The sequence below is a fragment of the Danio rerio genome, chromosome 19 (assembly GCF_052040795.2).
Source record: "Danio rerio strain M-AB ecotype USA chromosome 19, GRCz13ab, whole genome shotgun sequence".
Lineage (NCBI taxonomy): Eukaryota > Metazoa > Chordata > Actinopteri > Cypriniformes > Danionidae > Danio > Danio rerio.
Genome location: NC_141039.2, coordinates 46,805,001 through 46,827,759, shown reverse-complemented (window position 1 = coordinate 46,827,759; position 22,759 = coordinate 46,805,001). Strand labels below are relative to the sequence as shown.

The 22,759-nt window shown below is 36.1% G+C and overlaps 2 protein-coding genes across 19 annotated transcripts in view; both read left to right on the top strand.

Moving 5' to 3' along the window:
• The window catches only part of ppt1 (palmitoyl-protein thioesterase 1 (ceroid-lipofuscinosis, neuronal 1, infantile)), an 847,627-nt gene that overhangs the window by 235,579 nt on the left and 589,289 nt on the right, over window positions 1–22,759 (top strand). The gene's annotated exons all lie outside the window — the stretch shown is intronic.
• Window positions 1–22,759, top strand: part of csmd3b (CUB and Sushi multiple domains 3b) — a 1,026,877-nt gene that overhangs the window by 806,678 nt on the left and 197,440 nt on the right. For 12 of the 18 annotated variants that reach the window (XR_015517226.2, XR_015517225.2, XM_087296029.2 and 9 more), the window contains 4 exons: window positions 10,392–10,472; window positions 13,716–13,829; window positions 18,772–18,960; window positions 22,446–22,604. Coding sequence is in view for 16 of the 18 variants with exons in the window: in XM_087296029.2 (XP_087152155.1) it covers window positions 10,392–10,472; window positions 13,716–13,829; window positions 18,772–18,960; window positions 22,446–22,604 (543 nt within the window). In the remaining 2 variants the exon portion in view is untranslated. The remainder of the gene's footprint in view (window positions 1–10,391; window positions 10,473–13,715; window positions 13,830–18,771; window positions 18,961–22,445; window positions 22,605–22,759) is intronic. The other 6 variants (XM_087296026.2, XM_087296033.2, XM_087296036.2 and 3 more) reach the window with 1 other exon arrangement.

Genomic DNA, 22,759 nt, shown 5'->3' with positions numbered 1-22,759 from the left:
TCATTTAATCTTCATTTACTTGTTTGAACTCTTAACAAATTTTGAGAAATGCTGAAAACCTGTAACCATTGACTTCCATAGTATTTGTTTATCCTATTAGAAAGTCAATGGTTACAGGTTTTTAGCGTTCTTAAGAATATCTTGTTTGAAACCTTTATGGGTTTCCTTCTTCTGTTGAACTCAAATGAAGATATTTTAAAGAAAGCTAAAAACCTGTAACCATTGACTTCCATAGAAATAGATTTTCCCACTAGGAACTCAGTAGTTACAGGTTTTTGGCTCTTTTTTTAACACTTAAACAGTAGTTCAAGTGATAGTTCACTCAAAAAATTGTAATTCTTTCATTATTTAATTGACATTTGATTGTTTTAAACCTTTAAGCATTTAACTTCTTCTGTTGAACTCTAAAGAAGATATTTTGAGAAATGCTGAAAACCTGTAACCATTGACTCCCATAGTATTTGTTTATCCTACTATGAATGCAAATGTTACAGATTTTAGCTTTCATCAAAATAGCTTATTTTGGGTTCAACAGAAGAAGGAAACCAATAAAAGTTTGGTACCACTTGAGGGTGTGTACTGTAAGTAGTGAGTAAATATTAATTTTGGGAGGAACTATCCCTTTAATACCTCACCAAGTTAACAAAGCAGTTTGCAGTTAATTTATTCATCAGGGGTCAACACAGTGGAATAAACTACCAATTATTCTAGCATATCTTTTACACTGCGGATGCCCTTCCAGCTGCAACCCAGTACTGGGAAACACCCTTTACACACACTACGGCCAATTTAGCTTATTCAATTTACCTATACCGCATGTGTTTGGACTGTGGGGGAAAACCGGAGCACCCAAAGGAAACCCACACCAAAACACAGGGAGAACATGCAAACTCTACACAGAAATGCCAACTGGCCAGGGCCGGGACTGGCAGTGACCTTGCTGTAAGGCGACAGTGCTAACCACTGAGCCACAATGTCGCCCACCACATTAAGTTCGTCATTTTAATTGAATGGTTGTTCATCATTTATTCAGACTCCACCTAAACAAACCTGCACTATTGCATAGGTTGATTTAATTTTGACCTTGATACTAACTCGTGTTCGATGCTTTTCAAGAAACTGAGATGCATCGCAGACTGAGTTTTGCTTTCAATAATTATCTGTCAATATAGTGTCATTTCAATCCCCACCGTGAATGTAAAGTGACTTGCGTTTACACTGATCATATTGACCCAAGTCTGCTCCTGGCTAGTATTTATAGTTTGTTACATGCTTTCACATCGATTCTCGACTCATGTCAGCTGTCGCTCGGGGCTTAATGAATCTGAGAAGCACTGAAAGAAAATGACCCTTTCAGACTGTGAGTCATGCCAAACATTACAAGGTTATGCGGCTCTATGATTAGTCTGCGTACACTTTGCATTCAGTTTTACTAAAGCCCTTAATGAAGGGTTAGTTCACCTAAAATGTGATTTTTATCCACACTCGTGTCATTTCAAACCTCTTTGTCTTGGAACAAATGTTTTTGGTAAATCTTCATGAAGCATTGTTCGGTACATGGGAATGAATGGGGAATAAGAATATCAAAATATTATACGTGTAGTTTTATGAAAAAGCAATTTTAGGAATAGACTAAAATCGGTAACCATTCACTTTCACTTTGTGACAAAAAAAGCAGCAAGGCATGTTTTCGTAAAGGAATAGTTCACCCCAAAATACAAATTACCATTTTTTCAAAGAAGTTTGACGTCTGTTGAACATAAAGATATTTTGAAGTATGTTGAAAACCTGTAACCATTGACTTTCATATATATATATATATATATATTTATTTATTTATTTATTTATTTATTTTTTATTATTATTTTTTTTTAATACAGTGGAAGTCAATGGTTACACGTTTCCAACATTCTTCTGAATATCTTATTTTGTTTTCGGCAGAACAAAATAACTCTAACTGCTTTAGAACAACTCAGAGTATAAATGTAATGACAGAATCAGCAAGGAGCTTTTTCTTAAAGGGATAGTTCACCTAAAAATAAAAATTACCCTTTTTCCAAAGCAGTTTTAATACTGTTGAACAAGAAATAAGGTATTTTGAAGAAGGTTGAATACTTGTAACAGTTGACTTCCATAGAATTTGTTTTTCACTACTATGGAAGTCAATGGTTACAGGTTTCAAACATTCTTCAAAATATGTTTTTTGTGTTTAACAAAACAAAAACAAAATAACTCAAACTGCTTTGGAGTAAGTCAAGAGTGGGAAGTAATTGCAAAAGCAGCAAGAAACCTTTTCTTAATAGTATAGTTCACCCAAACGTTTTTTTTTTAAATATTATTATTATTTTGAATTTTTTTGTTCTATTGACCACAAAATAAGATAATTTGAAAAATGTCGGAAACGTAACCATCGAATTTCACCGTGTTTGTTTTTCCTACTATGAAAGACAATGATAACCCTAACCCCAAGTTTTCAACATTCTTCAAAATATCTTCTTTTGTGTTCAACAGAACAAAAACAAAATAACAACTCAGACTGCTTTGGAACAAGTTGAGAGTGTGGAAGTAATGGCAAAAGCAGCAAGGAACTTTTTCTTAAAAGGATAGTTCACTTAAAATTACAAATCTACCTTTTTCCAAAGCAGTTTTAATTCTGTTGAACATGAAAGAAGATATTTTGAAGAATGTTGGAAATCTGTAACTATTGACTTGCATTGTATTTGTTTTTTCATGCTATGGATGTCAATGGTTACAGGTTTTAAACATTCTTCAAAATATCTCCTTTTGTGTTCAACAAAACAAAAACTAAATAAAAACTCAAACTGCTTTGGAATAAGTCAAGAGTGTGGATGTAAAAAGCGGCAAGAAACCTTTTTTTAAAAGTATAGTTCACCCAAAAGTTTTATTATTATTTTTATTTATTTATTTATTTATTTATTTTTTGTTCTATTGACCACAAAATAAGATAATTAGAAAAATGTCGGTAACATGTAACCATTGATTTTCACCGTGTTTGTTTTTTCTACTAAGAAAGTCAGTGATAAGTTTTCAACATTCTTCAAAATGTCTTCTTTTGTGTTCAACAAAACAAATAACAAAATAACAACTCAAACTGCTTTGGAACAAGTCAAGAGTGTGGACGTATTGGCAAAAGCAGCAAGCAACTTTTTTTTAAAGTGATATTTTACCCAAAAATAAAAATCACCTTTTTTCCAAAGCAGTTTTAAGTCTGTTGAACATGAAAGAAGATATTTTGAAGAATGTTGGAAATCTGTAACTATTGACTTCCATAGAATTTGTTCTTCCTACTATGAAAGTCAGTGGTTACATTTTTCCAACATTCTTCAAAATAGAATCTTTTGTGTTCAACAAAACAAAATAACAACTCAGACTGCTTTGGAACAAGTCAAGAGTATAGAAGTAATGAAAAAGCAGTAAGGAACTTTTTCTTAAAGGGATAGTTCACCCAAAAGATAAAAATCACCTTTTTCAAAAGCAGTTTGAATTCTGTTGAACATGAAAGAAGATATTTTGAAGAATGTTGGAAATCTGTAACTATTGACTTCCATAGTATTTTTTTTTTTTCATGCTATGGAAGTCTATGGTTACAGGTCTCAAACATTCTTCAAAATACCTTCTTTTGTTGTCAACAGAAGGAAAAACAACTCAACATGATTTTGAACAAATCAAGCGCACGGAGGTAATGGCAAAAGCAGCAAGGAACTTTTTCTTAAAAGGGATAGTTCACCCAAAAATACAAATCACCCTTTTTTTAAAAGCAGTTATAAATACATAAAAGAAGATATTTTAAAGAATGCTGAAACCTGTAACCATCCAAAGTATTTGTTTTTTCTACTATGAACGTCAATGGCCACAGGTCTCCAACATTCTTCAAAATATCTTCTTTTGTGTTCAACAGAACAAAAACAAACTCAAGTTGCTTTGGAACAAGTCAAGAGTAAAACTTTTTTGTGAACTGTCCCTTTAAGGTTTTGAAAGGCTGAGTAAATCATCACAGAGTTTTGATTCTGTCATCAAACACTTCATACAAGTTTAATGTGAAGCTGAAAAGTCTATTGCGGCGAGATGTAATGCTTCAGACCATATTGTTTTATCACTCGATGAGTTCACTTTCTTGGTGGATTGAATTGCAGATGACTCCATCTGCAGATCCTTAAGACAGCGATGTGCATACATAACAAAGAAAAAAGGATCGTCTATATTTACTAAGATTTGCCTTGGGAATACCCCGCTTCATCATAATGAGTTTAGCTTTGATTCTGAATAAATGGGACACCGAGGCTGAAAGACAACTTTATTTCCACCAACTGCTTTGATATGAATTAGTAAAAATTACCATCCATTAAACTGAAATATTCATCTAGTATTTAGTACGTTATCTAATCATATTATGGCTCTGTCGGGTCTGCCAATCTGCTCTCTGATGTCGCATCCTCCAGTGTTTTAAAGCCAATCTAGCCAAAGCAGCTTAGACAGGAATCTGTGGAATATGATTATGAGCTGGAAATGGGCTCTCAAATGCAGAGATCATGCCCTCCAAATTCACTCAGGTTTATTAGTGGGGCTTTACTCAATATTCCGTCCAGACACCAAGGACATCAAAGAGGCATCTCTGAGTTCGAGAAAGCACCAAGCAGCCCATTTTAACGACTTAATTTCCGAAGTCTCGTTCTAATGGCACTCAGAAGTAACAAACGCTAAAGCAGATCTGCACTATCCACTTCCCTGGTGCATGATTTATCAAGGAAAATCAACAGACTAGGGGGAAAGTAAGTTTTTATTCATTCCATACATTTAGATGCAGTTTTCTACCTGGTATCGGATTGTTTTCAGACAGGTTTGTGCATTGTATTAACATGCATTTAAAAGTGCCTCTTGTGACTTCTGGTGTTGCAAAATACATTGATGTAAAGCAGGGGTAGTCAACTTTTTTCACTTCGAGGCCCACCTCCTTCTCAGAAAACGGATTGAAGTCCCAAACTGATTGTCAAAAGAAAATGCTTACTTTAAAGCTTTATTTATTAGCAAAACATTTCTTTTACCTTCTATTATTCCCTTATTTTTCTACATCATTTTATTAAAAAAATGAAACATTGTATATATATTTATGTATATTTCAATATAACATAAAATATATATAATACAGTTGTAGTCAGAATTATTAGCCCCCCTGTTTATTTTTTCCCCAATTTCTGTTTAACGGAGAGATTTTTTCAACACATTTCTAAACATAATAGTTTTAATAATAATTTTATCTTTGCCATGATGACAGTAAATAATATTTTACTGTAATATTTATATACACACATATGTGTGTGTGTGTGTGTGTGTGTGTGTGTGTGTGTGTGTGTGTGTGTGTGTGTGTGTGTGTGTGTATCTATATGTAATATAGTTTAAATATAATTCAAAGAGGAGGAAATAAAATAAAAACAAACGTAACCCTTTGTTATAGCCCCAGGGCCAAATGTGTTCTTATTCTGGTCTGCTAACAACTATTTAAAAAACTAAACAATAAAAAAACACTTAAGTAAACAATATTAGTTATTATTATTATTATTATTATTAACCTATTATTATTATTATTATTATTATTATTATTATTATTATTATTAACCTATTATTATTATTATTATTATTATTATTATTATTATTATTATTATTATGTAGGCCAACAGAAGCTCTGAAACAAGCATGCAAAACAGGTGCTGCTCAGAAATGGTTATCAACATTAGGTGCACAACAGCAAGAAGTTTGGCGGCAAACTATAGGCATTATAATAATAATAATAATAATAATTATTATTATTATTATTATTATAAATATTCATTGATTCATTTTCTTTTCAGCTTAGTCCCTTTATATTATTATTATTAATACTATTATTATATAGGCCTTTCTCGGAAGCAATCATGCATACCCGGTTCTGCTCGGAAATGCCTGTATTTTTGGCAGAAAACTATGACCTTATTTTAATGACAAATGTTTAATAATACTGCTAATTTACGTTGTTATTTAGTTTATGCATACGCAACGAATGTAAGCCTGCTAACTGATCAAATGACAGCATATATAAACTTAGTTTATATACATAACTAAATGATAATAATTAGCTTTTAATTATTATAATGTAATTATGCATATAAACTAAGGTGGGCGCTGATTCGCAGACGACTATTATTTTGAAGGCTACATTACAACCACAGATTTGGTTGACCAATCAGAGCAAAAGAAGCATTTCAGCACCGCCTACATGTGTATAATGAATTTTAAAGTCGTTTTCTATTTTCCTGCCCTAAAAAATAATTTAGCCAAAATCTCGTTTTTTTTTTTGTTTTTTTTTTTGTTCCTTTTTTTTTCGTTTTTTTTTTTTTGTGAGCAAAAGAAAAAACTAAAGATGGCTGTTTTCTTTGTTTTCCTTTTTTTTGTTTAAAAAGGGATATAGAATGGACGGAGAGCACCCTAATTCACGAGCACTATATTTCACGTTTCAGGTGCAAAGATGCATTCTGCGTAAATGTCTCCTAAATCCGCACATGAACAGTGAACATTTTGCATTGAAAAACGCTTGCACAGCAACAATTTTATGCAGACAATTTGAAGTACAAATGCTTCAAACAAGTTTAGGCTGATGGTTAGATTTATGCACTTTTACATTATTGTTATCCAACTATTATTTCCTCAGATTTTAGAAATAATGTACAGTTATGGTTGGGTTTAGAGATAGGGAATAGGTATGGATTACATTCACAAAGATCAACATGTTCAAGGATCAACATAGATGATAATACAAGATCGCGACTTGGCAAAATCCTGACGTTGGTGTTCAGACACCTGTGGAAATGGTTGAAAGTGGATCAACTCAAAAATATTTGACTCTAATTACACCCTTGTTTAGTGTTGTCCACCTCTGATCAGATGCTTCAAAGTTACTTGTTGATATCAGGTGTAAACAGGGTCTTAGTGTAACCCTGTGTGTTTGAAATCCCTCCACTTTCACAGCCTCTTAAAAAGCCTCTTCATTGGAAGTGTAGGCTTCTTTCACATGGCTGCGGTTCAGAGCGGCCAGTCTCAGCTCTCTGAGCTGCCCCTTTTGTTGCCGTTCCATTTTGGCCACATACCCCACGAAAAACACAACAGGGAATCCATCGGAAAGCAAGCTGAGGAGCCACATGCTAAGTGGGCTTCAATAGCTAATTAGTGTGTTTCCAACTCCGCTCAACTTGGCAAGAGAAGGCAAAGCCGAAAGTCTTCCGTCCCCTCTTTTCAGAAGAACTCAAAGGTCTTGATATCCATCTTAATCAGTCTGAACGGTCATGTCAAACTTTGAGGTTCACCGTTTCAGGATAATTAACGTAGCGCGAAGCTACTCGGCAATTATCATCAACACTGGCGGCTATCTGTGCGCTGCATAGGACAGAGCGGCACAACAAATGCATTCCTCATGCAATCTGTATCCGGATAAACGTTCGGTTAATTCCCTCTCTTCTTGAGTGATTCGCTCATTACGCGAGTCGTTTGGTTCTTGGCGATTTCCAACAACTCTTGACACGCTCACTTGCTAGTGTGTGTCCGCTGTCAGAGATGTAAGCGATTGATATTGCTTTTCCGGAGCGGCCCGTAGTGCAGTGATAGTCACCCTTCCATGCGCCTCTGTGTCACCCTATTTAATCACATCATTATTTGTCACGGCAGGTTCGTCTGTCATTAGCGCTGACTGGATGCCAACGCAACTGTGGCGAACGTCACATTGCGCCAGGGGCGTTTTATCAAAAGGGGGTGAATAAATGCGAACGAGAGAATAACAGGCTGAACCAAAATAAAATGACAGGTATTGTGTAATGTGACATTTTAATATTGTGCATGTCACTGTGTTCAAAAGCAGTGGCGATGAGAAGTGCTGTAGCTACTTAAGGGGATATTTCACCCAAAAACAAAACTTACATCATCGTTTATTTTCCTTGTGTGTTTTACCGCAAGTTTCTGTCTCCTGTTAAACACAAAGGAATATATTTTGAATAATGCTGGGATTTAAAAAATGACAACAGAAGTCAATGAATTCCAGCAACCAGCATTTTTCAAAACATCTTCTTTTACGTTCAACAGAAGAAAGAAACTCATAGAGGTTTTGAACAAATAAAAGGTGAGTTAAGGATATTTTGAGTGAACTTTTCCTTTAATATAAAGGGGTAACGGCAAACTATTGGAAAGGGTTTGACTTATATCTCTGTCATGTGATTATATCAACTATATCAAAACTAGTTTGCAAAATAATGTAGATACAGACAGGGGCACCGCTAGGGAGGAGGTTAGGACAATTCTATAGGCCCACGCCATTTTGGGGCCCCCAGCGATACTATTAGGGGTCCACCAGAACCTCTAAACCCAAACCCTAACCAATACACATAGCCCCCCATCACACCCTCCGTGCTTCACTTTTCAGTCTGTGGCCCCGTTTACACTAATGCGTTTTAGATTTAAAATGCATAAGCTTTGCTACGGTTACGCCATGTGTCCACACTACGCCGGAGTTTTCGAGCACCGAAAACGGAGCGTTTTGGAAACGCTGGAGACGCCGGAGACATCTGAAAACGGAGGTGGGGCTGCTGAGATTGGCTACCTGATTGGGGCTTTTGTGTCATTGCATATCCTTCCCTTATTCGTCAAGCCCCTATCACATGACTATAACACATGGCTTTAACGCTACCGGAAGAGAACAGACCAGCCTTTCAATGTAAACAACAACATGGACACAGAAATGGGAGCGTTGTTTGCACTATTGTCTGTTTTAGGCGTCATTGTGCAGTTATTCATTTGTTACGTTTAGTAACAACTCGAACTCGTCGTCTGTCCACAAAAATACCTCTCTTGCTTTCTTTGCCATCGCGTTCATTGTTCAACCGTTGTTTGTTGACTAACAATAACCAAATGCCGAGCGTGACACATGCTTCCTGTTTATACTAGAACGCACATGCCCAGAGTGCGCGAATGGTCACATAATATACGTTTTTGGTGGCGCCGTGTGGATGGAGATATGTTCAGAAACGCTAGGTGAAACGCTAGTGTGGACGAGGATCGTTTTTTTATCTAAAACGCCGTTTTAAAACTAAAACGCACTAGTGTAAACGGGGGCCTGCGACAACCCTTTCTCCAAAACCACCACCCCAAAACAACCCCCAATCCCCCATCCCCCCCAACTAATTAATTTAGTTTTACAGTTAGAGCGGATTTTTTATATTATAGTAGCCATAGTATTATTGTAGCTGGTTTTTCTAATCAGTGTAAAGAATAACTGGATGTTTACAAAAGCATTTTGATATTGGTAAGGGTGTCTGCAACTTTTGTGAAGCATCAAATGTCCGTCATATTAACTGTCAAAACATGTGCATGACTGCATAAATGTGTTATTGCTTTTAAAAAAAAAGTCACATATTGCGCATGTCTGTTATTATACTCAAATTAAAGTGCATTTGTATCTAAAAGTTCATATCAATAAGTTTTCTCTTTGCACCATCAGGTGGCAGTCTTTGTACTTTCGTTTCGGAGTGGAAATTGGATACGTTTTAATGGTCACACTTTACAATAAGGTTCATTAGTTAATATTAATTAATGCATTTACTAACCTGAACAAACAATGAACAATACATTTACTACCGTATTTATTCATGTTAGTAAACGTTAGTTAATGAAAATACAATTGTTCATTGTTAGTTCATGTTAACTCATGGTGCATTAACTAATGTTAACAAGCGTGACTTGGATGTTAATAATGAATTAGTAAATATTTAATTATGATTAATAAATGCTGTACAAGTGTTGTTCTTGATTAATTCATGTTAGTAAATGCATTAACTAATGAACCTTATTGTAAAGTGTTACCGTTTTAATAATATATATTTTTAACTTTATATATTGTTAAATAATATTTACTATCTTCCCAAATGTATAAAACTACTACTGTAAGAAAATATCAGAATTGGGTACATACTTTCAGTATTATCTTTGCTTGAACTAACCCGATCTAATCCTGTTTATATGAAATGAGCCTGCTCCTGACCAGGTTGGAGCTACCAGAACTGTTGTTATGACAACAACTCTTGCATCAGTTTTGAAGGACGAAACAATCCTGGATCGTGTCAAAACGTCAATAACCAAATCCAGCTCACTGAGTAACTCGCGTACAAAGAACGGACCCCCCTGTTTTTCAGATAAACAAGAATGTTCGCTTAGCTTGTTTCTTTAAAATCTGCACACAAATTATGGTTTTTTATGCTTAAGAAGAGTCAAAAACTTACAAACAGCACCTTTAAGATCTTAATCTCTATAAACTACAGACTTTTGTAACCACATCATCTCTCTTTTTTCTTTTGCAGCCTACCAGTTACGAGTGTGCCAGCCTCCCCTGGAGGTGGCAAATGCTGATATCCTGATGGAGGACAATGAGTTAGAAATAGGTATGATTTTTTTTTAAATACAAATGGTTCTGATTCTGACCTGCTGAGTCTGTTTTTAAGTCTAAAAACCCATTCCCCTGTCATGATTTATATTAAGAGTGCTGATTTTCAATAACAAATGAAAGCAAGTTACCTGTTTCCATCCCAGTAGGGATTGTTCCCGCAAAAAAAAAATACATTTCTGTCTCTTATGTTGCTTCAAAGCTGTATGACTTTACTTCTTCAGCAGAACACAAAAGAAGTCATTTGAGAAAATGGCTCCATGTTTGATGGCTGTACAGTGTCCAGGTGTTGTTTTGGACCCCATTGATTTTACAGTTTCTGCTTTTGTGTTCTGCAGAACAGGTTTTGAGCAACATGAGGGTGAGTAAAGGATGAGACGCTTTCACTTGAGCTTTTTTTCATCAAATCAGATTGGCCACTGGTAAAACCACTGGTAATGCAGCTGATATTATGGTGTATTTTGGACAAACTGATAACAAGAACACTCCAGATGGTCTATAAGTCCACTTTTCTTGATGTTTTTGATGTATGGAGAAATACACGCAGTAGCTTTTTTGATCTTTCAAGTCTAACTTTGAGAAATGAACTCAAGCTATTTTCATTTGAAGATGAAAGGAGCCAGTGCTTTAATGGAAAAGTTTATATTCTATGCAGTTAGTGTGCTTAAACAACATCTCCAGTCATGTAAAGAATGAAGCCAGCAGTTGGAGACGGGGTGATCTTTAGAGGCTGTTTGAATGCATTTGATGAGTTTTACAAAAGCAATTCAATCTAATGCAGTTTTGACTATGCCTGTAAGCAGTTAACTCGTTCACCTCCAAGTTTCCACCCACCACCATTCTCAGCTAAATTTGATGGCCTTCAGAATCTAATATATGAGTATATGACCATAGTATATGACCATATTATATATATACAGTTGAAGTCAGAATTATTAGCCCTCCTGAATTATTAGCCCTCCTTTAATTATTAGAATTATTATTTTTTTCTCCAATTTCTGCTTAACGAATAGAAAAAAACTAATTTAACAAATTTCTAATCATAATAGTTTTAATGACTCATCTCTAATAACTGATTTATTTAATCTTTGTCATGATGACAGTAAATAATATTTGACTAGACATTTTCTTAAGACACTTCTATACAGCTTAAAGTGACATTTAAAGGCTTCACTAGGTTAATTAGGGTAACTAGGCAGGTTATAGTAATTAGGCAGGTTATTGCATAATCATGGTTTGTTCTGTAGACTATCTGAAAAATATAGCTTAAAGGGCTAATAATTTGACCTTAAAATGGTGTTTAAAAAAATGTAAAATGTTTTTATTCTAGCTGAAATAAAAAATAAGACTTTCTCCAGAAGAAAAAAATATTGTCAGACATACTGTGAACATCTTGCTCTGTTAAGGAATATTTAAAAAAGAAAAATAAATCAAAGAGGGGCCAATAATTCTGACTTCAGCTATATATATGTAAGCCAAGTCTCTACTGTCTACTTTTTTATTTTTATATGCAAATAGGTTTTATCAAAATATGCAACATTTTTGACATAAAAAGAGAAAAAGACATTTTTCTAAAAGTAATGCATTGTATATGCATTCAGTATATAGTACACACACACAAACCACACACATACATACATGCATGCATTAATTCATACTGTACATACACTTCCAGACAAATGACTTGTCGTTTACCCCAGTTGTAAAAGCAACAAATAATAACTGGACGTCTTGTTGATAAGTTGGAAAATTGGCAGAAGGTCGATTTTTCTGATAAGTCATCTGTTGAACTGCTTCCTAATCATCACAAATACTGCAGAAGACCTACTGGAACCCGCGCAGACCAAGATTCTTTCAGAAATTAGTCAAATTTGGTGAAGGAAAAATCTTGTTTCATTCAGAGAAGTCCCATGCTTCACTCACGACATACATAAGGGATTCTCCTACCAATATATATCTAAAACACAGATTGCTGTAAAAACTCCTTAGTAGCGGGGAAGCGTTTATTCTTAATTGATTAAATTAATCTTAATCTCTAAACTGTCAATGCCAGGAAAAGAGTTAAAAATGAACATCATCAATATACAGTTGAAGTCAGAATTATTAGCCCCCCTTTGAATTGTTTTTCCTTTTTAAAATATTTCCCAAATGATGTTTAACAGAGCAAGGAAATTTTCACAGTATGTCTGATAATATTTTTTTCTTCTTGAGAAAGTCTTATTTGTTTTATTTTGGCTAGAATAAACGCAGTTATTAATTTTTAACAGCATTTTACGGACAAAATTATTAGCCCCTTTAAGCTATATTTTTTTCCGATAGTCTACAGAACAAACCATCATTATACAATAACTTGCCTAATTACCCTAACCTGCCTAGTTACCCTAATTAACCTAGTTAAGCCTTTAAATGTCACTTTAAGCTGTATAGAAGTGTCTTGAAAAATATCTAGTCAAATATTATTTGCTGTCATCATGGCAAAGATAAAATAAATCAGTGATTAGAAATGAGTTAATAAAACTATTATGTTTATAAATGTGCTAAAAAAATCTTCTCTCCGTTAAACGGAAATTGGGGGAGGAAAAACAAGGGGCCTAATAATTCAGGGGGGCTAATAGTTCTGACTTCAACTGTATTTCAGACCCCATTTAAACATACAGTATGCACAGTGCATATTTGCATTTGCTTTCCTTTTAAAAGATAATCTCTTGTGCTCCACATGCACAAGTCTCACAATCCAGCCAACTGTCGTCTGCCCTCGGTGCCCAAGCGACTACTAAAATAGTTCCCTAAATAATACACAGCATAAACATTTTCGCCCACAGGCACGCTGGCACAAAATCTCAAGCCTGGCTCTTCTGGCGCTACAGAAATTAGGCCAATACTGTAAACGAGAGAGATTCACCTTGCCCTGTTGCCTAGACACTGGCGCCGCATACGAACGCCTCTCCGCATAGGAACGCTCCAATGCGTCACACTTTTGATGTCTTCCAGATGCTTACGCATGATTATTTTTAGATGGCGGGGTTGTCATGCAAAGCCAATACAGGCAATTCATTAAACAGGCCTGCAAACGCTGCTGTTTTACAGCTCAATTATCAACCTCTTCAAGTTTAGCGTTAGACTATATACATCACGCTCATATCTCGGGCATCTGTCTCCATTAAAGCCACCGAGGTTCGCTGTCCCACCCAATTAAACGCACGCTTAATCATCCAGACTCTCTTTTGTTTTTTCATCTCAGGTGATATCATCCGCTATCGATGCCACCCTGGATTCACCCTGGTGGGGAGCGAGATTTTGACGTGCAGGTTAGGAGAACGGCTACAGATGGACGGACACCCCCCATCCTGCCAAGGTGGGCTTACTTTTCAAGAACAAAGACACTGAGCTTCTGTTTATCAGGATTACATGCTTAATGCATCTACTGTTAGTCTCAGAATGAAGGTTAAAGTGCCCCCTATTAAGCGATTTTGAATAATAGCATTTAACGTGATGTAATCAAGCTGTTTTTAATGTTAAAGGTCTGCAGATCAAAGTGCTTGATAAAGTTATTGTCTTTAAAAAAAAAACGATTTGTTGATTTATAGTATATTTGCAATTCCACACTGCAAAAAAAGCTTTGCTTACTTACAGTTTTTGTCTTGTTTCCAGTACAAATATCTAATAATTCTTAAATCCAGAAGCATTTTCTAGACAAGTAAAACGTATTGCCTTATTCTCAGAAATAAAATGTCTAAAATAAGCATTTTTTTCCCCAAAACAAGCAAAATAATCTTATGTCAAAAGGAAAAACAAGACTATCTTGCATGTTTTAAGGAAAAACTCACTTCATTCAAAGTTGATATTTAACTCAAAAGTAACTTAACGCAAGTAACTGAGTATCACAACTAGTTATTTTTGGAAGTAGCTCAGTATTGTAATGCATTACTTTCTAAAGTAACTTTTCCCAACACTAGTAAATAGTACATACATTTTCATTTTTGCGCAAACTATCCCTTTATTAGTATTTCCTTAAAACAAGCTAATTTATCTGCCACTAGAGTAAGCAAAATAATCTTGTTTTCAGTTTTAGATTTTATTACTTACCCCACTGGCAGATAACAGCTCATTTTAAGGAATAACTCACTTTATTTTGACATTACTTACTTACTTACTACCTGGGCAGTTTATATCGAAGTTGATAGTTAGCTGCACAGTGTGGTGTTTCTTAACAATCTCATTTTTACAAGGTGGGTCGATATCCCAACTCTTAACCCTCAACCTGGAGGACCAGGGCATACATAGATATACTACGGACAGTTTAGCCCAGGGATTCCCAAACCTTTTTATTCCGGGACCCATCTAGGCAAGTAATTCAATCTCAAGACCCACCATAATATTTTAATATGGAAAAATGGGTAAAAAAATGTCTCCATTCAAAGCAGTCAAAAATATATGGTGTGTGGCTGTTTGGATTTTGCGATTTGATATTCACAAAATGAGGCTCGAAGTGCTTTTTGTGGGATGCTGCTGTAACTGTGATCATTTTTTTGTTGAAAAAGATACTCCTCTTTTTTTAGAAAAGAATATGATCAACCTTTGATCAAGCCCCTTGATTATGATCAAGCCCCGTCACATCGCAGTAAATTCCACTGCTAGTGTAGTCATAAGAAACTAAATAGCTTTTTGATCGACTACTACAAGCTGGGAAAACGTCAGATAAATATGCCAATGCAATTAACGTTATCGCTGAACAGATCTAAAATTTACACATTTGCTTGAGGAAGGAATGATGGGGGTAGTTACATTACTATTTGTGTTTTCCATAACATCTATGCCCTTCCATAACATTAGCTGACGTTAAAACTAACAGATAGCACTATAGCTATTTATTGATTAGCAATCTGTCAACGTTGGGATGTAAAAAATATGGGACAACAAATAGCTTCAAATGATAGAACACATGGCAAACATTAGAAAATATTGACAATAAAATAAAAGGTTTAGCCTATTAAAATCAATGGTCTATACAGAAATTAAATAAAGCTATAAAATCTATTTCACTTTTAATTGTATTTGCATATTGATTAAAGTTACTGTAGTTATTTAGCGAAGAGCAGCAAATGAATCTCTCATCGTGTTTTGTTTGATAACAGAGGTGTTAATGTGAGAATGCACAGATCTATAATGAAGCATTCGACTACTTTAGTAACTGTTTGTGCTCATTTAAGAGAAAATTAGTTGTTTAAAATAAAGCACGCAGGACGGAGCAAAAAAAAAAGAAAAAAATGAAAAAAAGAAGCACTTTTCCGACAGTCCCTTACTGAGAGCTCAGCTCGGCGCAAGCTCTCCCTGGCTAAACGCAGATTGCGAGAGCTCAAACGGAGCAGTGCTCATAATGTCGAGCGAAAAAAAAGAAAAAGACAGCTGTGAAACATAACCAGCTTTGTCTTTTTGTAGGAAACACACTTAGGGTAAGAGGTTTTTGAGTTATTGCCGTCTATCGTACTGGTTTTGATTCACCGCAATGTAAATATAACTGCGGTCAGCTACGTGATGTTGCGCGACCCACCTTTGTTCACTGTGCGACCCACTAGTGGGTCGCGACCCATAGTTTGAAAACCCCCGGTTTAGCCTACCCAATTAATCTATAGTGCATGAGCTCCCAGAGGAAACCCTATCAGAAAATCATCCTATCAGATATGCTAATGAGCATTTCCATCTGAACAATCAGAGCAGGCTCTTGGAAGGGAGGAGTTTTTAAAAAACACCAAATCAAATTGGAAATTGAAAGTGAAATGAAGTTATTCCAAATGCTTACACAAGAAAAGGTGATTTTTGGATGCATGTACTCCTACAGTATATGAAGGAGACCTTCCGAAACAAAATAAGGAGGGAGATTTTAAATGCCATAATAGAGGCACTCTGAACGTGTTGCAGCCTGTTGCCATGGAAACATCCACAAGTAAATGGCAGGTTATTGGGGACGCAAGACTATGGGCTGAAATCAGTCAGATGAGCGTCATACATGTAATGGAGGGTAAAATGTGATCAGAGGCAGTATTTGCTGATAGTCCATGAAGAGCTCAGTCATTCCCTGTCAGCGCTTCCTTCGCTGTTGATGAGTGATGCGCCTCTTGGAGTTTAGTGGCTCAAACAGCTGCCGCCATTAATCTTTCATGGCTCCATCCTTCTCCCTGCGTCCCCACGAGAGAGCACTCACTTTGTTAGAATTTGTCCTGCGCTTAGATTCAGGAAAGTGCCTGGAAACGGTAGTTCAATCATTTGTCATGCACATTAAAGCGCTTGCCGAGCGGGATAAACAAAGTGAGTGGCGGAGCAGGAGAACTCATGAAGTGTTTTGCAGAGTATGGAGCATTTCGGGATGACTTGATGAAAAATGGTGGATGCTTTTTTTTTTTTTTTTTTCGATAGGCATCAAGTTTTTCTTGTAATCCAGATTAATGTACAGTAAACAAGACCTTCAAGATGTATTTGATAAATATTGAAAATATATACTGTTTCCATTGTTCTAATACTTACACTGTAAAAATGCTGGGTTCCACACGTTGTCCCAACACAAATTGATTAAGTTAACTTCATTGTTTTTACAAATTAAAGTAGATTTAACATAAAACAGATAAAAAATATCCCAATGTCCCAAAATATCTTAAGATTTAGGTTGTTTTACAGTTTTTCTCAATCGATTTTGGCTCAAATCTTGATTTTTTTTTTTTTTTTTTAACAATAAGTTCAGATCTCTGAACAATTAGCTTACTGTTCACTTCATTCATTCATTCATTTTCTTGTCGGCTTAGTCCCTTTAATAATCCGGGGTCGCCACAGCGGAATGAACCGTCAACTTATCCAGCAAGTTTTTACACAGCCGCAATCTATCTCTGGGAAACATCCACTCCTGCATTCACACACACACACTCATACACTAAGGACAATTTATCCTACCCAATTTACCTGTACCGCATGTCTTTGGACTGTGGGGGAAACCGGAGCACCCGGAGGAAACCCACGCGAAGGCAGGGAGAACATGCAAACTCCACACAGAAACACCAACTGAGCCGAGGTTCGAACCAGCGACCCAGCAACCTTCTTGCTGTGAGCCGACAGCACTACCTACTGCGCCACTGACTCGCCCCAGTTCACTTCAGATTAACATATGCTCAATTTCGATTATCGAATCAAAAAATAGAATCGTCGATGCTGCCACGCCCCCATGTCACGTCAGCTTGGCTTGCCAAGCGGGGAAAAACAGGCTTGTTGAAGTGCTTGTTGAACTGTAGATACAGGAGAGCCGTCGACAGAACTTAAACCCTCTCCTCTTTCAATGAAGTCGCCGGTGTGTAAGCATTTTGGATTTCCAGTGAGTTATGTTGACAACGTTCGTGTTGTCGACAAAAAAAAATACACAGTTTTACAAGCTCTGCTATGTACGTATTAGGGTTCGTCCGATAGACAACACCGGCATCGCGATCCTCTGCCCGCCCCCGTTGCAAATCCGCTTGCGAAAAGTACACACTCAGGCCCTGTTTACACTGTCTTTGTTTTTAAATGGCATTTTAGAACAACAACGATTTGACATCCACAGTGGCGTGTAGCATTTCTAAGCAGCCCTCCTTTCTCATTACCTCTGAAAATGCACATCACATGACCACACAGACACAGACACACACAGCCATGTGCTCCAGACAGCAGGTCCAGGCAGTCAGAGGACTGCTTCAATCTTTCACTCACTTGTACTTAGTCATTTTAGCGAACACCTCAGATACTGTTGGCTGGTTCCTGTTGGTTGTGCGTCTTTTTTTACCGACGCCATTATAACGACACAGATCACTGCCTATTCACGAGTCCCGAAAAAGTGATTGACAGGTGGTAATTATGTGTGTATCTTGCCTTTATTCATTTACTGTATGATTTGTTTATGGGTAAAACAAAGACCATGCAGGTCAGGTAGTTTAAACGGTAAGCTACAAATAATTAATTGGTTATTAAATAATTAATTATTCATAATCGAAAATCAAATCGAATCATGACTTTAGAATCGAAAATGTAATCGAATCGAGAATTTGGAGGATCATGACACCCTTAATTTTAAATGAGTAGTTTAAACAAACAGCAAACATAATTTTTTGAGTGTACTGAATTCATTTATTACCTCATTTGTTAGTTAATAGCTTATTAGCTCTTACTAATTAAAGTGGATTAAACATAAAACATTTAATGTAATTTTTTGTGTGTTTATGGTAGAAATAATGCTGTTATATATATATATATATATATATATTTATTTTTTTGCTCCACAGTTCAATGTCCAGCTCATGATGTCCGATTCGACTCCTCTGGGGTGATTTTGAGTCCTGGGTATCCGGACAGTTACCCCAACCTACAGATGTGTTCATGGAGCATCAATGTGGAGAAGGGCTACAACATCACCCTGTTTTTTGAGTTCTTCCAGACCGAGAAGGAATACGACATTCTGGAAGTCTTTGATGGTAGACTGTTTTCTTATTTAAACCAGTCAGATATTTGTTATTTCACTGCATTTCGTGTTTGCAGCTAGGACTGTGTGATATTTATTATGTGCGATTTCTATTGTAATTGTTTCAGTGGTGTGCATGATGACAATGTCCTTTTGAATGCAGTTAAGATACCGCTGTAATTCAAGTTATGAAAACAAATCATTTTCTTTAAAATGTTATTTTTTTTATATTAAATACACAAGCAAGATTCCTAAATATTAGTGTGATCCAAACTGCAAAAGTTATTATTATTATGCAGAGCAACACTGCTGATTTATTCCATTTTGAATCTGTTTGTGAGCAATTAGAGTTAGTCACTGATTTAATGACCCATTATCTTACTTCATTTCTAAATGAATCAACCATCTAGAATGAATTGTTTGATTAAATGATTCAGTGAGTCACTCATTAAAACAAGACTTGTCATCTCCTACTTGTAGTTTGAGTATTATATATCTATAACAGGCTTGAGACCTGCACTAAAATAGAGTTTTATTATCATTACTGAAAAAAGAAAAATATCTATTAAAAGCCTGCTGGTGCAGTGGGTAGCCTGATGACCTCACAGCAAGAAGGTTACTGGTTCGAGCCCAGGCTGGGTCAGTTGGTATCTGAGGCTCCGGTTTCCCCCCAATCCAAATGTGTGTTTCCCAGTGTTAGATTGTGGCTGAAAGGGCATCCGCTGCGTAAAATATGTGCTGAATAAGTTGGCGGTTCATTCCTCTGTGGCAACCCCTGATTAATAAAGGGACTAAGCCAAAAAGAAAAGGAATTTATTAATTGGACACCCCTATTTAAAACATAAAGTTGATCAAAATGTTAGATTTAGGCCATATTTCGGTATGTTTCTGTATCATTCGTCGATTTTATTAATTCATATCTGTACAGCACTTTGGCGAGCACCTTTTTTCCTAAAAAAAATTGCTTTATAAAAAATGTACTTTTGAATTTGATGCCAAAAAACATTAGAATGTTAAGTGAAGATCACGATTTATGAAGACATTTAGCAAATTTCCTGCTATAAATATATTAAAATGCTATTTATTATTATTAATGTGCATAGCCAAGCACTCAGTATTTTGATATTGTATTATATATTGCAGATTTTCAAATAGTTGTATCAAATATTATTATATCCTAACAAACCAAACATTAATGGATATTATTTATTCGGCTTTCAGAGGATGTTTAAATCTCAATTTCAAATGTAGGACTGATTTGGTGTTCCAGGATCACACACAGTTGAAGTCGTAATTATTAGCCCTCCTGAATTATTAGACTCACTGTATATTTTATTTCACCAATTTCTGTTTCAAGTCTTCGACGGATGCCCTTCCAGTCGCAACCCATCTCTGGGAAACATCCACACACACATTCACATACACACTCATGCACTACGGACAATTTAGTCTACCCAATTCACATGTACCGCATGTCTTTGGACTTTCCCGGAGGAAACCCATGCGAACGCAGGGAGAACATGCAAACTTCACACAGAAATGAAAACTGAGCCGAGGCTCGAACCAGCAACCTACTTGCTTAGAGGCGACAGCACTACCTACTGTGCCACTGCATCGCCCTTTAAGTAATATCTTTGAACTCTAATAATAAATGTAAATAAAATGCTGCGCTTCCCACCTCCAGTCGCAATGACTTGTGGGACTTCTAGAGCGAGATCGGTACTCAAGTCAGCATCGGTGCATCTTTGATATCAAGAACACATCCGGGAATTTTCACACATCCTCTGTGCTTGCGGTCTTGGAACTGAATTTTGGAACTGAATGATGACGTTACACGAGAACATGAGGACGCAAGATTGCTGAAGAACGCATATTGAGAAACAGCCATGTAAAAAAAAATGCTTAAAAAGGGGGGCTACTAATATTAACCTTAAAATTATTTTAAAAAATAACAGCTGCTTTCATTCTAGATGAAATAAAACAAATAAGACTTTCTTCAGAAGAAAAAAATATTATAGGAAATACTGTGAAAAACCTAATTTCTCTGTTAAACATCATTTGGGAAATACTTGAAAAAGAATACAAAGGGCCCTATCATACACCCGACGCAATGTGGCGCAAGGCGGACGCAATAGTTGTTTGCTAATTTCAACTTGGCGCAAGAGTCGTTTTGAGGCGTTGCGCTACGCTCTTTAAAAAGCAAATGCATCAGCGCTCATATGTGCCCTCATAGGTGTTCTGGTCTAAAAAGGAAGGCGTTCTGAGGTGGACCGCTGGCGCGTTGCTATTTTGAGAAACTATAATAGATTTTTCATTTGACCAAAACTAAACCGGTCTAAACTCCAGCGCAGAGTTGCACCTCGCTAACGCACTGCTTAATACACACAAGAGAGGAATAGGCAAATATCTTTACATATGAAAAAATTTAATAATTAAGTATAAATATAGGATATAATAAGAATAGATATAGAATATAAATATAAAGGATTAAAATATTACAAAACATTAGTTTCTAGCCTACATAAATATGAAAAATCACTGCATTTATGTCTTCTTCATCTCGGGAGGCTTTTTCAGTTCATTCAATTTGCTTTTGTATAATGTTATTATTATTAGCAGTATTATTTATTATATCCATATTTATATTTGTTTTATTTAAAACAAGCTTAGATTTGCCCACCTGCAGGTTTTAGACCATATGGGGCACAGCATGTGTATTTGGATATAACTTAGTATTTTGAGCACACTTCGTTATTATTGTTCATTTATTAATTTGCTGGAAATTAGAACTGAATTTAGAAATAGTTTTAAAACAAATATTTGCGCTTAACAAACAAAATTAATTACTTATAGACTAATTGATGTCTGTGCGGTAAGGTTTCCCTAATTATGAGAGCAAAAGCAAAAGTGAACTTACATTACGTCCTGTAAATATCAAATGCGCTTATGGCGTGACGCAGCTGGCTCTTTAGGAGAATGGGAGATGAGAATCTGATTGGTTTATTCTCAAAACACACCTATAACTCATTAAGAAAATAAACTCAACCCTTTTTAGACCATTCGCCACGGCGCAAAGCGGATTTCCTCTGTCCTTAAATTTGCAAATATGGATTCTGAAACGCCCTGAAAGCATTTGCGTTTTGTGTTTTGCTCGTGGACCGTCAAAATAGAGCCCAAAGATTCACATGAGGGCTAATCGTTTTGGCTTGAAAGAGCTGCTTTTCATTGCACCACAAGTTCAAAAACTGAATAAGAAAACGTGAATTGATAATAAAAGTCTATGCTTCTCTAGTGAAAATGTCTCTAACGGGGTATTCAACATTTGTGGCCAAACCTGTTATTATCAACACTTTGTCTGCTGCACGTTGTCATTTAAAACCCCTAAGTCGAAATCTGTTCCACCTAAGCTCAGAGTTACGCAGTGTTTGACAGGTATAATTTCATAAATAAGTGCTCCAGCAAATACTGTGTTTTATTTTTCTTCTGTTTCTCTTGAAGGACCCACCATTCACAGTCAGACCCTGGCCACACTGAGCGGCGATCTACCCACACCCTTCAACATGACCACCAGCGGCCACCAGCTGCTCCTGCGCTGGTCTGCAGATCACGGCACCAACAAGAAGGGGTTCAGCATCCGCTATGTCGGTGAGTATCAAAGTATGTATCCATTTCAATCTCTTTATTGCTTGCACGTTTCCCGTCTCTGGTCTTGAATTTGTGTGAGCATGTACAGTTGAAGTCCGAATTATTAGCCGTCCTAAGTTATTAGCTCCCTTTATATTTTTCCCCAATTTCTGTACAACACATTTTTT